The 16,218-nt window shown below is 44.9% G+C and overlaps 1 protein-coding gene across 1 annotated transcript; it reads right to left on the bottom strand.

Annotated features, from left to right (window-relative positions):
• Positions 1 to 124: 124 nt before the first annotated feature.
• On the bottom strand, positions 125 to 1,720 carry LOC133915883 (protein POST-ILLUMINATION CHLOROPHYLL FLUORESCENCE INCREASE, chloroplastic-like). Its single transcript, XM_062359259.1, has 6 exons — positions 1,401 to 1,720; positions 1,241 to 1,328; positions 882 to 1,074; positions 668 to 780; positions 486 to 593; positions 125 to 383 (listed from the first exon to the last, which is right to left on the bottom strand). Exons 1-6 carry the CDS (start codon positions 1,574 to 1,576, stop codon positions 264 to 266), a joined length of 798 nt encoding a protein of 265 aa, XP_062215243.1. The 5' UTR covers positions 1,577 to 1,720; the 3' UTR covers positions 125 to 263.
• Between the last annotated feature and the right edge of the window lie 14,498 nt (positions 1,721 to 16,218).

The raw sequence follows: 16,218 nt of genomic DNA on the forward strand, positions 1-16,218 counted from the left end.
GTTTGTGTTTTGCGCTTGCAAAGATCGATAGCAAGCTGATTCAGAGATACGTAGGTGTGGGTTAACAATTGGTCCAACAGTTTCGTATTCACAGCTCTATTGCTGCAAGTATGATCTGATCATCTTGTTCACCAATGCGCTGTTATTCCGGTTAACTACACAAATACATATTTCTGTACCACAGACTCACAATTTCCCAATGCAAGCACTGTACCGTTGTTTTTATCATTCACATTTCCTCTGTTTCTACAAATGAGTCTCCTTCATTCCTCGGAATCGGATTCCATTGGGCAAGAGCCGTCGTCCACGGTCGCCAGCGGGTCGTACAGGTGCGAGTTGGGGTCCATGCATCCGCTCACGATGTCCAGCTTGCAGCGATCTCCCTGCCAATGCCATGAATCAGGTAGGATCGAGCAAGATCACGAGTGATGGTGTCATCCAACACATGAAGAGATCGCAGAGCAGAGAGGCTGATGGTTACCCACCCCATCTTCGTAGTAGCCGTCCATGGCGCAGCTGGTGATGACGATGTTCTCGTCCGGGTAGATGGCCCTGTCGCAGGCGCCCTCCCTATTCAGCTCGTCTGCCAGGCCCTGCGTCACCACCAAAATCCTCATTCTTTTCCTAGAAAAAAGTAGCAAACAAAACAAGTTCGTTTGAAGCTCACCTCATTGAAGAAGCTCAGCGGCTTGTTCTGCCAGGGCTTGGGGACCCTGAACTTGAGGGTGTACGGCCCGTCCCACTCGGCCCCGTTGGTGAAGGAGAAGATGAGGCTCACGGCTGCAACGAACAACAACATCAACGCTCGCCTCGGTTGGGTTTCTTCTTAGAAGGTCGGTTGGTTAAGGAGCCTAAAGGAGAGATCGACGAAGACGACTAACCATGCTGCGGCACGCGTATCCTGATGGTGTAGATCGGTGGGTCCGCCTTCCCCCTGACCTGCAGCGACATCTGCCTCGGCTTGCCGCCGCACATGATCGGCTGGTTGAAGCCGCCGTTGAACGCGACGCCGAACCCCTCGTTGGGCCTCAGCTTCGTCAACGCCGGGTTGTAGAAAAGGGTCAGCGCCTCGCCCTGCCACGACACGTGCCTCGGTGTCATAGAAAAAAAACGATAGATCAATGGAAGCAGCAAATTAACACCCAATTGCCTGTCTTCCTTAGTTTTGATGAATCTAGTTATCTGCTTAATCCCAGAACTTTTGGCCAATTTTGGAGGAACACGAAATCCATGGACTTACAGGGGAGGGAGGGAGCCCGTTGCTGGTCTTCCAGTACACCGGCGCCCTCCCGAGCTCGAACTCCGCCCACGTCGGCAGCGAGACGACCCTGAAAGCCATATCCAGCTACCTCATCAGTCAACTGCGTACAAGGAGAGTTCAGCAGGCTAGTTACTCTTACTCCTTCTGCTCCTCTACCGCAGCCGGCGTCGCCGTGGCAGTGGCGGCCGCGGCGGCGCGAACGCTCGTGGACGAGCCCCGGCAGGTGACGACGACGACTCCTGCGCGGGCCGGACGGCGGAAGGCGGCCCCGGCGCCGGCGCCGCTCAGGCGGCTGCAGGAGGAGAGCGTGACCATCGCCCTTGATTGTTGCAGCTCGTTGCAAGTGTGGAGGTTGAGCTGACGAGATACTTTTGTGCTCCTCCGGCGTGGGTAGCGCTGGAGGCATTTGCCGCAGTTGGCCGCCGGCGTATATAAGGATGGATGGACGCGGGTGGACGTTTGTGGTGGGGAGGGGAGGTGGCAACGACAGGGCCTGGACTGGATGATGCCACTGGTAACAAGTCTAACAAGTGCGAGATGGTCTGCTTGATTTTTTTTAGCTGCGGGGATGAAACAAAGCTCGGAGTGGGCGCTTTGGCTTTCGCGGCAAAAAAAAAAATCTTCTCCAGCCAGCCTCCATGGTCAAAACTCGGAGCTCAAAATATCCTCTCTTGATCTCCTCGCTCTCACAGAATTGCGGCTTGTTCTTTTCTATTTTCCGTCAGTGCAGCTTGGCTTTCTTGCCATGTTGGGGGGCAATCCGCACTTGAGATGTAAAAACATGCAGAGTTAGAACACGGACGACACCGTCCCAAAGGATACAAGATGGTTTAGGTTTTCATGCCGATCGATAATTTCCCTCTTCTTTGAATTCGCAAGAAAATAAATATGGACGTGGATATGTATCTTTTGGCGTCTCTGATATTTTGTCCCAACTATTCGAATTTAAATTTGGTAGCGCAGCACTTCCACTCTAATATACGTTTAGTTACTTGTAGAGTTCTTTTCAATTTGATGTGAAATCATATTTTAGATATTGAATTGGATTGGACCATCAAAGGTTTATACTGAATTATAAATTACAATGATAAATTGTGCTATGCATGAGGTTCTGTCGAATATATTTAACTATGAGGTATATACGTATAAGGAGTATATCATATATGACGGGTATATCGTGTGCATATTTGACAATTTCAGATATTACGGAACTCAATCCGCGATACCTGATACTCCTAGAATCTAGAAAGTGTATACTAAGAAAGTCTCGATTGCTTATCCAACTCGAGAAGACTAGTATCTATAACAAATTTATTTACTTGGACGACAAGAAGGATCCCTATCGATTACGGATGGATAGGAGGCGATACATCACCCCTATATAAGGCGGGGACCCAAATCCTCTAGGAGAGACTCTTTTTTTGGCTACTCGAGGCAAGCATCAGGATCTTGACATAGAAGGAACTCAACAACTTTAGCCCTATATTAGACTAGATTCAATTTACTCCTTGTAATATATTAGTCATATTGTCTATACTCGAGTGAATACATATACATAATCATCCATACATGACATAGGGTATTACTCTAACTAGAGAGCAAACTGTATATATCGTGTGTACCTCGCTTCATGTTCGATCTCTGATTCACGAAGGTAACCCCGTTATTTCCAAACATATTGTCAGGAACAAATCCTAGACAATTGGCGCGCCAGGTAGGGATCTTCTACTTTTCAGGATCGACTATGTCTCGAGTGCACATCGACACCAGATTCTTCGATAACAGCTTCTATGATCACTTTGGGCCAACAACAATCACCCTCGAATCACCCTTAGCCAGATTGAAGATCACATTCAGAACTATAATCTTCCACTGGGACCATCAAGGTGAACAGATCCATACCGGTATTATCGAGTCTAGACCATTGGACGCATACCGCGAGGTGGGACATCTCAAGTGGGATCGGAGGGAGTCAAGGTGGGACATCTCGAGTGGGATCCCAGGAAGCTTAATGTTCTCCAATGCATAGACACTGACAGTGAGAAGGGTGGTGACGATGGCTCCGCCACTAGCTAGAGCAGCCGAACGGATCGATTCGTGTTCATGGCCAGGGGAGCTGGTATCCCACCTGCTGGCCCAATGACGGTAGATCCAAATGCCATGGTGAACAATGGCACAGAGATTTCCGAGGATCCAGCAGCAGTAGCCGCCTCTCATGGTACCAATGTTGCTGGTGATATGCTACTAGAGACATCTACAGCTGGAGTCTTACGTTTCTTTGACACAACTCTCCATCAACAGACCGCAGGAGGTCAGGTACCTCCTGGTCTTCAGCGGTGACTTCTGTTGGGCACACCTCCACCGCCAACAGCTCAAACATCAAGGGACGAGCTCCCTCAAAATAGTAACTACGGAGCAACATCATCTAGACCATAGCCAAGTATGGCCAGCGATCTTTTCAGCACTCCGGATGCTAACGTCCAGGGAGCCCATCTGATTATGAGATCTCTTCCGGATTTGGATCTAGTTAATCCTTTAATCCCTACGGTTAACTAGGTTAGGACCTACTTGATGCGACACAGATCCAAGCTGCTCGAGCGAATAATCCTAGCAACTCTAGGTGTCCCAGCCAGCAAAATGTTGGCTTGAGGGGCCACAGACGCGAGTATCCCCAAGTCGAAGGATCCCATGCAGGAAGCTCAAGTGATCGAGCCCGAGTGCCACTTTGCAGTCCCAACTGCCACTACCCTATCTATAGGCGCAAGAACCAAGGAGACCTGAGGAATCACATTCCCCACAATCGACATGATCTACGTATAGTCATAGACAACCGTCATGAGAAGCGTCATGAGGACGACCGCCGTCATTACGATCGTATATCTCCAAGACGAGATGGTTGACGTGACTCCCCTGCTCGAAGGAACATGCGCAATAGTCCTCGCCCACCTCCTCCTAATGAATTCGATGGAGGCTGTGAAGCTTTCGTACATGAGCTTAGGTCAATATGATGGCACGAGAAGTTCAAGGTGGGTCCAATCTAGATATATGATGGGAAGATCAACCCCAATGAGTGGTTACAGATCTATACCATGATTATTCAAGCAGTGGGCGGCGACAACAAGGTAATGGCTAATTATCTACTGACCACGCTCGATAGACCTACCATGTCCTGGTTGTTGAACCTACCTCCTAACTCGAACTGATCGTGGGCTGAGTTGAAGGCTCAGTTTCATAGACAACTTCCAAGGCACATTCGAGTGACCCAGAACGGAGAACGATCTCCATCAGCTGACCAAGGTGAGGACGAATCACTCTGAGATTTCATTCACCAGTTCAGCGACATACATCTACAACGAGTCAATCATCATCGCCTTCAAATGAGACATATGGGACACGGATTTGCTCATGAAGATGGCTACTCTGAATATTCACACAGTCAAAGATCTCTTCGAGTTGGCCGACAACTTCTGGATGGAGAAACTTACCTTCGATGTTGTGGACTTTGAGATGGCATACAACATGATCTTGGGCCGCTCAAAGCTGTCATTCATGGCTGTGGTGCACTATACATACCAGACACTCAATATCCTAGGTCCCAAAGAGGTCATAACTATCAGAGGACACCAACGTGCGGCGATCAAGTGTGAAAAGAAGAACCTAGACATGGTTGAACACTTTAGTTGAGTGGCAACCACTTCTAAAAGCGTGAATTCCAAGCGTCAGAAGCATCAAGCCACCATTGAGATCAAGGTCCCTAAGATTATAAGTCTTACAGACACCTCCAAGTCTAACGATGTTGCTAAGGGTGAGACCAACGATGACACTAGCGATAAAAAGATTGATGGTGGCGTCAAGACAGTGCCCCTCATCCCGTCTAAACCAGCCAAGACAGTTAAAATTAGGGCTAACCTCGACCCCAAATAGGAATTTGAGTTCATCACTTTCCTCTGGGCAAACCAAGACGTGTCTGCTGGCAACCATCCGATATGCCTGGAGTTCCTAGGAAATGATCGAGCATCGACTAGCTGTTAAGCCCAACTCCAAACCTGTGGTGCAGAAGCAGTGAAGATTTACAGAGGATAGGAAGTAAGCTATCCAGGAGGAGGTCGACAAACTCCTTAAGGCAGACTTTATTCAAGAAGTTTGTCACCCTACATGGCTCGCAAATCACGTCCTCATCAAGAAAGCTAATGGTAGATGGAGAATGTACGTCGACTTCACCAACCTCAACAAAACCTGTCCAAAATCTCCGTTTCCTCTTCCATGCATTGATCAAATCATCGACTCTATGGCGGGTTGTACATTGCTGTGTTTTTTAGATGCCTATTTAGGGTATCACCAAATTAGCATGGGAGTAGAGGATGAGGAGAAAACTGCTTTTACTACTTCTTTCGACGTATTTTGCTATGTAAAGATGCCCTTCAGTTTAAAGAACACTGGTACTACTTATAAACAATGTATTTAAAACTGTTTACAACCCCAAATTAGACGTAATGTGGAAGCTTATATCGATGATATTGTAGTTAAGTCAAGAGCTGAGGATACATTGATTGACAATCTCAAGGAGATATTTGGCAACCTTAGGAAGTATCATATGATGCTCAATCTAAAGAAGTGCACATTCGGCATTCCGTCTGGTAAGCTTTTAGGCTTCCTGGTGTCGAGTCGAGGCATTGAGGTCAATTCACGCAAAATTGAGGCTCTTGACCAGATGCGGTTACCTCAAACACTGAAGGAGGTTCAAAAATTAAAATGATGCATTGCAGCTCTTAGTCAATTTATTTTCAGGATGGACTAGCGAGGGATGTCTTTCTTCAAGTTATTGAAGAAGCATGACCGGTTTGTACATTGCAGCTACCCCACAAGTGGTAAACACAGTCCTAGTGGTCGAACGGGAATGTCCCGAGAAAAAGGCCAACGTCCAGAAACCTGTTTACTACGTGAGCGAAGTCCTACACGACGCTAAGCTATAATACCAGCAAGTGCAGAAGTTGCTATATGCAGTCTTAATGTCTTTCTAGAAGCTACAACACTATTTTCAAGCACACAAAATCACCACCGTGTCGAGGTACCCGTTGAAGAATGTCATACATAATAGGGAGGCCACTGGATGAATCGCGAAATAGGCAGTCGAGCTCAATGAATTCGACATTGGATATATACCACGCATAAGTGTGAAGTAAGGAATACTAGTGGAATTCATCGCCGAATGGACAAGCATTGAAAAAAATAGGCCAAGTGTGGTCGAGGACCACTTGACGCTTTTCTTCGATGGGTCACTCACAATTTAGATCACAATTTAGAGCTCGAGGGCTGGTATTGTGCTCAAGTCTCCAATGGGCAATGAACTCAGTTACGTTGTTCAATTAGATTTTAAAGCTTCCGACAATGTTGTAGAATACGAAGGACTGGTAAATAGGCTCCAGATAGATGCATCACTTAGAATCAGGCAACTTCATGAAAGCGGACTCACAGCTAGTCATAAACCAAGGTCAAAAAGAGCACCAGTGCTCGGACGATAACATGGCGACTTACTTGAGCAAGATGTGAAAGCTCGAGGGAAAGTTCAAAGGGCCAGAAGTAATGCACATTAGGAGGAGTGACAACTTTGATGCAGATGAACTTGCTAGACTCGCTTCTTCCCAAGCTCTGGTACCCGTAGGATTTTTCGTTGAGAAACTCCTCAAACCATCTGTACCGATAATTTGACAAACGGATGTTACTCAACTCGACCAGCAATCTGGTTCAGTCAGTGAGGCAGACCCGTAAATATGGATGCTGCACTACTCGAATACGAACCGACTTGGATGAGTTTGTACCAAGCCTATCTCGAAGGTCGAGACATCCCTGATGATGATACATCTACAGAGAAAATTGCTCGTAAGTTCAAGCTCTACGCTTTGGTAAATGGCAAGCTCAACCAAAAAGGGAGTAACAGAATCTTGATGAAGTGCATCACACAGGAAGAGAGCAATAAAATACTGCTCGATATCCATGGAGGCATGTGTGGTAATTTGCCGCACCTTGGTCGTAAAAGCTTTCCGCCTAGAATTCTATTGGCTGACTACCCTCTAGGATGCTTCCAAGCTAGAAGTACGAGAGCTACCAATTTTTTGGAAGGAAGACCACTTGACCAGCCCAAGCTCTGCAAATAATTCTTCTTTCTTGGTCTTTCTTCGTATGGAGCTTGGATATCCTGGGACCATTCCCAAGGACTCAAGGTGGTTAAAAATTCCTATTCATGGCTATCGACATGATCACTAAGTGGATCGAGATCAAACCAGTAGGAAAGATAACCACAGAAGTGGCTAAGAAGTTCATGAGGAGTATAATTATTCGATTTGGTATTCCGCCTCTGATAATTACGGATAACGGTAGCCAGTTTAGAAGTGGGACCTTCACTATGTTCCGTGAAGAATTTGGCATCAAAATGTGTTTCGCCTCAGTATCTCACCCACAAAGTAACGGTCAAGTTGAATGTGCTAATGGTATAGTCTTGTAGGGCATCAACACTCGGGTCTTTGATGGGCTAAAGGCTTACTCGAAACACTGGGTGAAAGAACTTCCCTTGGTACTATGGGTCATTTGTACTTCGACTAAGAGGCCCACCGGTGAAACTCCATTCTTCTTAGTTTATGGAGCAGAGGCAGTGCTCCCGACTGAGTTGCAGTTTGGATCACCGCGAGTGGAAAGTTACTCGGAGGAGGGGCAAGTGCAGTCACAAGTGGAAGAGATCAATTTACTTGAGGAGTATCACGATCGAGCATCTATTCGAGTAGCTAAATATCAACAAGTGTTGCATAGATACCATAGTCAGAAAATCCAACCTAGGAAACTCGCTGATGGGGATCTTGTCTTGCGAAAGGTGCAGAAATAAACTGACAATACCGAGTGGTCCTTTGCAGGATGCAAAGGTGACCTGGCGGTTGTCGACGGAGAAGAGAATTGTACTGTCTCTACCACCAGAGGATTGGGGGCTTCATCACCGAAGACCTCGTCGGCGACCTGGTCGATGATTTCATCCAGATCACCACCATCTTCATCTCCCTCCTACACAACTCGTGTCACTGGCTCTTGTATCGATTGTTCCGTGGCATCAACATCAAGAAGACATCGGGGGTGGTAGGTGAAGGGTTGGCGACCTTTGATGGATGTTCTATTCTTTCTCCTCTTAGGCCTCTCGACCGATTCCTCCTCATCGTAAGAAACAATGATGACTCTTGAAGGAACCATGACGAGGGGCCTTGGGATGAGACATCTTATCTCTTCACTTTCTAGACTAGGCTTGGGAGACAACAGTGGAGTGGAGGCCATGGTTTCAAGCTCTACTAGTTCTACTGGGCGTATAGGGAGAAAAGAGGATGACGAGGTGAAAAACAAATGGCCTCGAGTCCCCTCTATTTATAGTGGTAGGAATGGGTCCACTGTACACACAGAGCCGTCAAGATTTGATATCGCTAAGCGTGATAATGGGGCCACCTAGGTCATGCAACATGTTTGGAGAAAGTTGAGGCATCGTTGTGGTATTATGACATGTCTAATCTCTGTAAAGAGGAGTGCATAGCCGTGATGGTACGTCAAATCAAGGGTTGCGATGAAAACGAGCATGAAAGGGAGTGCATTTTTAATGCTCACCTACCTGCCTGTTCGACTTTACTCAATGATCGTGGAATAGTCATAGCCATGAGCTCGGGGGCTAGTGCTCTCGAGCATGTGGTCGAGGATAATGTGTCGATGCTTACGCTCTTTTTCTGTCTTGATTATAATATCGACCAGAAAGCCGAGGGCTACATCGCACGTTTTTTGATGCTTATGCTCTACTCTCCACTCGATTCATTCATCGAGTAGAGAGCTGGGGGCTACATCCTATAATTTTGATTTGATACTTTTGCTTCACTCTTTGTCTCTAGTTATCGCACCATTCAAAGAGCCAAAAGCCATGTTGTGTGAATACTTATGCTTCATTCTATACTCGATTGCAGTCATTGATCGAAGAGACAGGAGCCACGTCAGGTATATTTTGATGCATATGCTCTACTCTCTGCCTTGATTATCACATCAAGTAGAGAGTCGGGGGCTACATTGCGTACTTTTGATGCTACGGCTTTACTCTTCACTCGATTCCATCATCGAGAACATAGTCGAGAGTTATATCAACACATATCTTCAATGGTACATGTATGTCCTTTTTCTACTCTTAGATCAAATAATCTTCTCCTTGACCATAGAGTCAGGGGCTACATAATAATATCATACTTTTCATAAATTTTGTATATGTTTTTTTGCAAAAGTTCATTTGGCTTTGCATCGACTACTTTGGATAAGAGCCAGTGAAGGCATATGTCGGGTTGATGACGGACAACTACACCTAATAAGGCATAACGACACAAGAGATTGTGTGAGGAACCGTCCAAATAATATTCTAATTAATCACCAAGAGAATTATTATTCATAATCACAACCTCGATGATTAACCGGAATATCATCCCAGTAGTCCCGGCATGTGTTTTGTGCCCAAGATCGAAACACATGCCTTCCCAACATATACATCACAAAAAAACTTAAAAAAGAGCAGGTAATTAATATTATATTAAAAGTTCTTAAGCATGCAACAAGTTATCACAATTTACAGCAAAAGAGAGCTAGGAGAAGACTAAAACCTGCTCAACTCCTAACCAGCAAAAGAACTGAGCAGCGGAAGACTAAAATCTATACAACGAAGGATATGGAGCCACATGTCCTTAGGCTCCATACCAGAACACTGAGTTCGGAGTAGAGTGTGCTACTCCTGCCCTCCACCTTGATCGGCAGGCACAAAGTAACCAAACACCGCCCCCTCCTCGCTGACCTATGAACCTACATCAACTTAAGGGCAGCACCCTGAGTACGAAGGTACTCGCAAGTCTTACACAATATGAGTATATAATATCCCGACTCCAAGGATTATGCATTGAGCTGTTAGCAAGAGTAGGCCACAAGGTTAAGTAAAACATATACGGTAAGCAACCTAGACATATGTGTGAGCAACTAACTTAACCAACATATATGAAATTACCCTGCAACTACCAACTCATCATATGAAACTGAAACCACATTAGTATCAATGTATAACAAGTAACATCTCGACCACCTCCCACATATCCGAACCACAAACCACATATCCGAACCAAACAACCGAACCAACCACGAGAACTCTACGACTAGGTGCAAATGAAACAATAGCATGCTCATGACCGAGAGCGCGGCAGTTCGAACTGTTTATACACCCTGTAGGGGGATACTTCTGGACCCACACGACACGAGAACCATACGGTTTGTGCCACCGGCCAAAGTGCACACAAGGGGGTACTCGTGACAACCTTTCCCAACCAGCCCCAATCGTGTGAGGCATGCATTGCTCGGCGCGGCGATACTAGAACTACTCACGAAGCAAACTAGTACCGTTTACAAGCCCACTCGCTCACACCGTGGATGTTCACGCCCACAAAGCCACAGCTGTGAAGGTATTCAACTCGCCTTACTATTAGATCGGCATGTGGTGAGTAAGGTAAGTGCTAAATCCAACTACCCCGATGATCAGCCTTAAATGATGCAAATGGTCTATGGTATCTAGGTTCCCTTCCCGAACTACCCTCGGACTTTCCTTGAGGGCATATGACACCCCTAATACCGCCCACATCTCGTCTCATACTCACCACTCAACCAACTAACACCAACAACCCATCACGGTAACCATTGTGAAAGTAATTTAACCTATAGCTCGCGAACGATGGGACGTTCCACCGCTCGACTTCTACCGTGGACCTATGCATTGCTAAGCATCTCGCATCACTTTTAAGTTAGACCTTATCATGAATAAACCCAGGCTACTCACCTCACCTCATACTCACCACACAACCAACCACCATATCTCAACCACCTCAACATCAAGTATTTGTAACCATAAACATTACTGTAAGACAAGAGCAACCCTAAGCTCACGAACAACGGAGTACGCCGCCGTTCATCTTCTACCGATAACCTAATGCATTGCTAAGCATATAAGTCGAGCTTACACCTAGACACAACATCATCTCTAGGCTACAAGGAACATACACGAACAGGTGGTCAAGGTAGAAGAAATGCAACGGCTTAGGTTCTACCCAAGGGTACCCGACGACACATGCATACATACATAAGCATATTTAATATTTTTTTATTTCAAGTTAACCCGGTGAAATATGATAGATTTTTTCCTTGATGCACTATCTCACAAAGGTGGAGTGCCTCCGGATCGCCCTCGCTCACCGGGATCGTCAGTTCAACGATCTCTAAAAAGAATAACGCGTGCAATGCAATGAGTATGAATAAAGTGCAAATATATGCCACAATATGCATATAATGGATGAAAACATTTTTCCTAAATAGAAAAAGTCATAGGAAAACTAGTAAAATTGGATTCATCAATTTTGGACTTATGATGAATTAATGGTGAATTAATGAAGCTTTAACCTAATTAATTAATCTCAGAAATTTAAGTCATTATTTCATGGCTGGGGATATTTTTAGTAGGTAGATAAGGTTATTATGAAACCAAAAAAAAAATTCATAATTTTTGGAGCTACAAAGAATTTATTATGAATTTTACAAGTTTCAGCAAGTAGTAACTGTGTTGTCTGGGTATACAGCGGTCAGACCACATGTATACTGGCAGTCAGACCGCCAAGAGTCATGGCCAGACCGCCGAAAACACGGTCAGACCGCCCCCGTGTAGAGGGTTTTGGCCCCTGGCGGTCTGACCGACCTTGGGGTGGCGATCAGACCGATGGGAGTCGCCGGGGGCACTTTGGGAGGTCATCGGCGACGATTTCAGCGACATTTGGAGTGGGGACTTGGACCTAGAGCATCACATTGACTTCCTCTACTGTGTAGGACAACATGTATATGCCGAAATCGACCAAAACTCGGCTATTGCTTCTAATTCATCAAGAACTCATGAACTTCAACTCTAACTCCAAATTCTTGGATTTCGACCAACCAATTTGCGCATCCATGCCATGGGAGCCTAGTAGACTCACCCAATATGTTTTGCCGAGCTTGAGGACCATTGGTTGAAGAAGGAAAAAGAGGAAATCTCTCGGGAGACGAAGAAATCCGGTGTTCTTCACGTTTCAACCCTAAACACCAAAAGATATCAAATCTGGCCCAAATCCTTCGAGAAAGAGCAAACAAATTAGAGGGATGGGAAGCTTATGAGCTTGTGATCCCAATGGTACCACATGCATACCTTGATTCGGCTCCTAAAGCGCGGATTTGAGGGAGAAATGGAGAAAGTGCTTGAGAGAGGAGAGAGGGGTCAGCTCCTTTGCTTTGGCTGGTTGGGAGAGGAGAGAGGAGCACGTGGGAGAGTGAGGGAGCAGGTGGGGCTGCTGCCCAAGTGGAGGGAGAGATGGTGGGGCCGGTCGGTGGGCCCATGTACAAGAGAGAGAAGTCCGTTTGACTGCGAATTCAATTCTTTTCTCTCCCAAATTTCTTTCTCTCAACCAATTGATTTCAAACGAAGTGCTCTAGTGCGCCAAAATAATTTACCTCGAAATCAATTATGACACTAATGATGCATGATTAAGCTTAATTATGCAATTATGGAATTTAGGACGTGACAATAAGTATGGATGAAATGCAACAATGCATGCCATAGGATGCGCAAAACATGTTAAAAGTGCAAACATGCGAATTAGAACAAAATTGGGACTCAAACCAATTTGAAAAGTTACTGAAAGTGCGGAACCTCTGAACATATGCGGACTCTCCGCAAAATTATGCGGAACATCCGGACATTGCGCAACTCAGGCAAACTCCGGACTATCCAGACTTTTCTCCTGATACTCCGGACATGTACGGACCCTCTGGACTTTTGTCCGGACATGGGCTGAAAATGTGTTTTCGATGATTCGTCGATCGATTCAACTTGAACACTAGACATACTCTACCTAAACATGATCATACACTATATAAGGGGTTTAGATTCAATTAATTATGAAATGTTAAAGATTGAAACCATTTCAATGACTCATTAAACCTCAGCGCGTATTTCATTAACCAACGGAATTCAAACACTCATCTCATGGCTCATAGTATTTTTAATGTGTAGAGCATGTTAATACAAGGCTAACAAAAGTGGTTTCATAATTTTAGGACATGGCAACAACTAACCGTGACCTAAACAAACTGAAACACATTTAATTAACTCACTAATTCTCAAAAATATTTTCTGGAGTTCCAACATTTTTAACACATAGTTCACACTCATACAAAGCTAACGCACATGGTCTCATGTCGTTTGGAGTTCGGATGAATTAATTGTGAATTTTACAAGCCTCAACGCGCTTGATGAATAGTAACTACGGACCCTCCGCACTTTTATGCGGAACCTCCGCACTTTTGCGGATTATCCGCATTTTTTTTTTGCGGAGCTTCCGGACTGCGGAACCTCTGGACAATTTTTTGGAGGTTCCAGACTTTCCAGAACTGCTCCTATTTGAGGGGAAACTTTGACAAATCGATTTGCGATCTTTTCCACTCCAAAAGGGGATATGTTTGGGAGAGTTTAGAGAGTCTAGAACTTAACTAACCACCTAGCAACTCAATTCCTAAATCAAATCTCATCTAAATCCTCATTTTGGTCCAAAACCTCAAAAACTCATAAACTTTGCTAAACCTCAAAATCGACGAACCAAACCACGAATTCTTGCCATGGGGAGCCTAAGAGACTTACTCAAGATGCTTGTGGAGTTGGGTGACCACTGAGAAGTGGAGAAAATAGAGGGAAATCGAAGAACTCCGGTTTTCCTTATGCTTCAACCAAGAACACCAAAAGACATCAAATCTGGTTCGAATCCTTCGAGAAAATGAAAATGAATTGGATGGATGAGTAGCTTATGAGCTCTAGAATGCAATGGTACCACATGCATACCTTCAATCCTTCTCTAGAGCTCGAATTTGAGAAGAAATGGAGAGAAAGCTTGAGAGAGAGAGAGGGAGAGGGAGAGCTCCCAGTCGCTGCACGGGGAGAGAGAGCACGTGAGAGTGAGAGGAGTAGGTGGGAGGGAGAGAGAGGGCAGGTGGGGGCTGCCCACTTGAGTGGTTGGAAGGTGGGCCCACATGTAAGTGAAAAGTGTCTATTTCGCTGCGAATTCAATTCTTTTCTCTCCCGGATTTCCTTCTCTCATCCAAATGATTTCAAACGAATTGCATTAATATTCTGAATTATAATTACGCAATATTAAACATAATGCTTAAAAAGCATGATTATGCTTAGTTACGTGATTAAGAATTTGGGACGTGACAGATTGTCAGACATCTCATGCCTAACGACTGAAAAAAGGTTCTAAAGTTCTAGTCGATCCTATGTGTGCCTTCTGTCGAGCTCATATCCAAACACTTGTTGAATACGCAAGTCTGTGAAAGTTTGCAAAAGGTCATCATGTGTTATGTTTCTAGTTTTACACTGGTCTTTTCCTTATTATTACGGTCTTCTCGAGTATTCACTCAAGGGATGCGCATCTAATAGCTTGTTTTATCGAGTTTATAGATATCAATGGATATTCAATCAATAAGTCTTAAAGGTGGTCTACACACCTACGGATCAAGATTGCATCTACTCATGCTAACTTCATTTCATCGATAAGGAAATAGTGATAATATCATGTTAGATGGACAACATATCAGCAACGTTTCATTGCAATCATCAGACAAAGGCATACCAAAAAGCCTACTACTCGACTAAGGAGAAAGTTTTGGTGATATTAATTTACAAGAACGCCATTTGAAATTCCTCTCAAGGGATTTTATGGTCCTGGAAACATCGTCATGATAGGAAACTTCAAGCATGTCATCATCGTCTCGGTCGAAAGTTGAATTCACTCGGCATAAGCTAAGAATTCAACCAGTGATGGTAACTCCGGGTATTGATGATATAGCTTTGGAGGTCATGCTTAGTAGAATTAGTATTTCTTTCACCCAAGGAACAACCTTCCATTCTAGTGGATCCTAAATATCATCACCGAATGCGTGGAGAAAAACCGGCGTGAATGCATTGTGCTCGGCTGGATCGTCAATTTGCTTGCCAACCTTTAGGAAAAACATGCGAGATTCGATCAGGAGCAATCAAGAACCATTCAGACTAGGTTGCTAGATCTCAAACTCGGGCATCAATTGTTTCAATGTCACACAACTCCCGATGGATCCTCTGAAGCCACTCCATCCAAAAAATCAAAAATACACCACCAAAACTTGCCACTAGAGATCTAAAACCAACGTGGTGGTTCATTGATAAGATAAATGTGCATTCTCTTCGTCATCTGAAAATGAAAGCACAACATCCTTAGAACAATGATGATGAATAATTTTCATGCTTATGCATTGCAAACACCTCTAGGTTCACCCAGAATGCATCATAGGAAAGCGATGGGAGATTACAGAACCATCTGGTCACTGGGTTAACTACTCTACCTTTGATTTGATGCCCTCGCTCGATGATGATCAAGAGCCCATTCGAGGCCCCAATCATCTCCCAGCTGTCACTGACTAAACCTCGAAAACAAAGGTAAAAAAAACTGCTTCACTTCCCAGGCGATGGACCTCCACTGAGCCATCCTCGTGCAGAACGGTCCTTTCTGGATCCAATGAGCAAATTCTGCCATCCTACACACTTCACGCCATGAGGAGCAGACACAATGGAAGAAGGTGAAATATTCTAGATGCTGCAATTTGTTAGAGATAGTGTCGAGCAACCCCAAATGAAAACTCACCCAATTTGGAGTTTCCACCATAAGATCCAAAGTGAAAGATGAAGTCTTTTGAGTGGAAGGCAAGAAATGGTGGATGAATTCGAAGGGCAAGACTGCAGAGGAGGCAACGAGGCTAAAACAATGATGGTGAAGTTCTCCCCTCAGATAATTAAATAGGTCTTGCTTCAA

This window comes from Phragmites australis, chromosome 4 (genome assembly GCF_958298935.1).
Source record: "Phragmites australis chromosome 4, lpPhrAust1.1, whole genome shotgun sequence".
NCBI lineage: Eukaryota > Viridiplantae > Streptophyta > Magnoliopsida > Poales > Poaceae > Phragmites > Phragmites australis.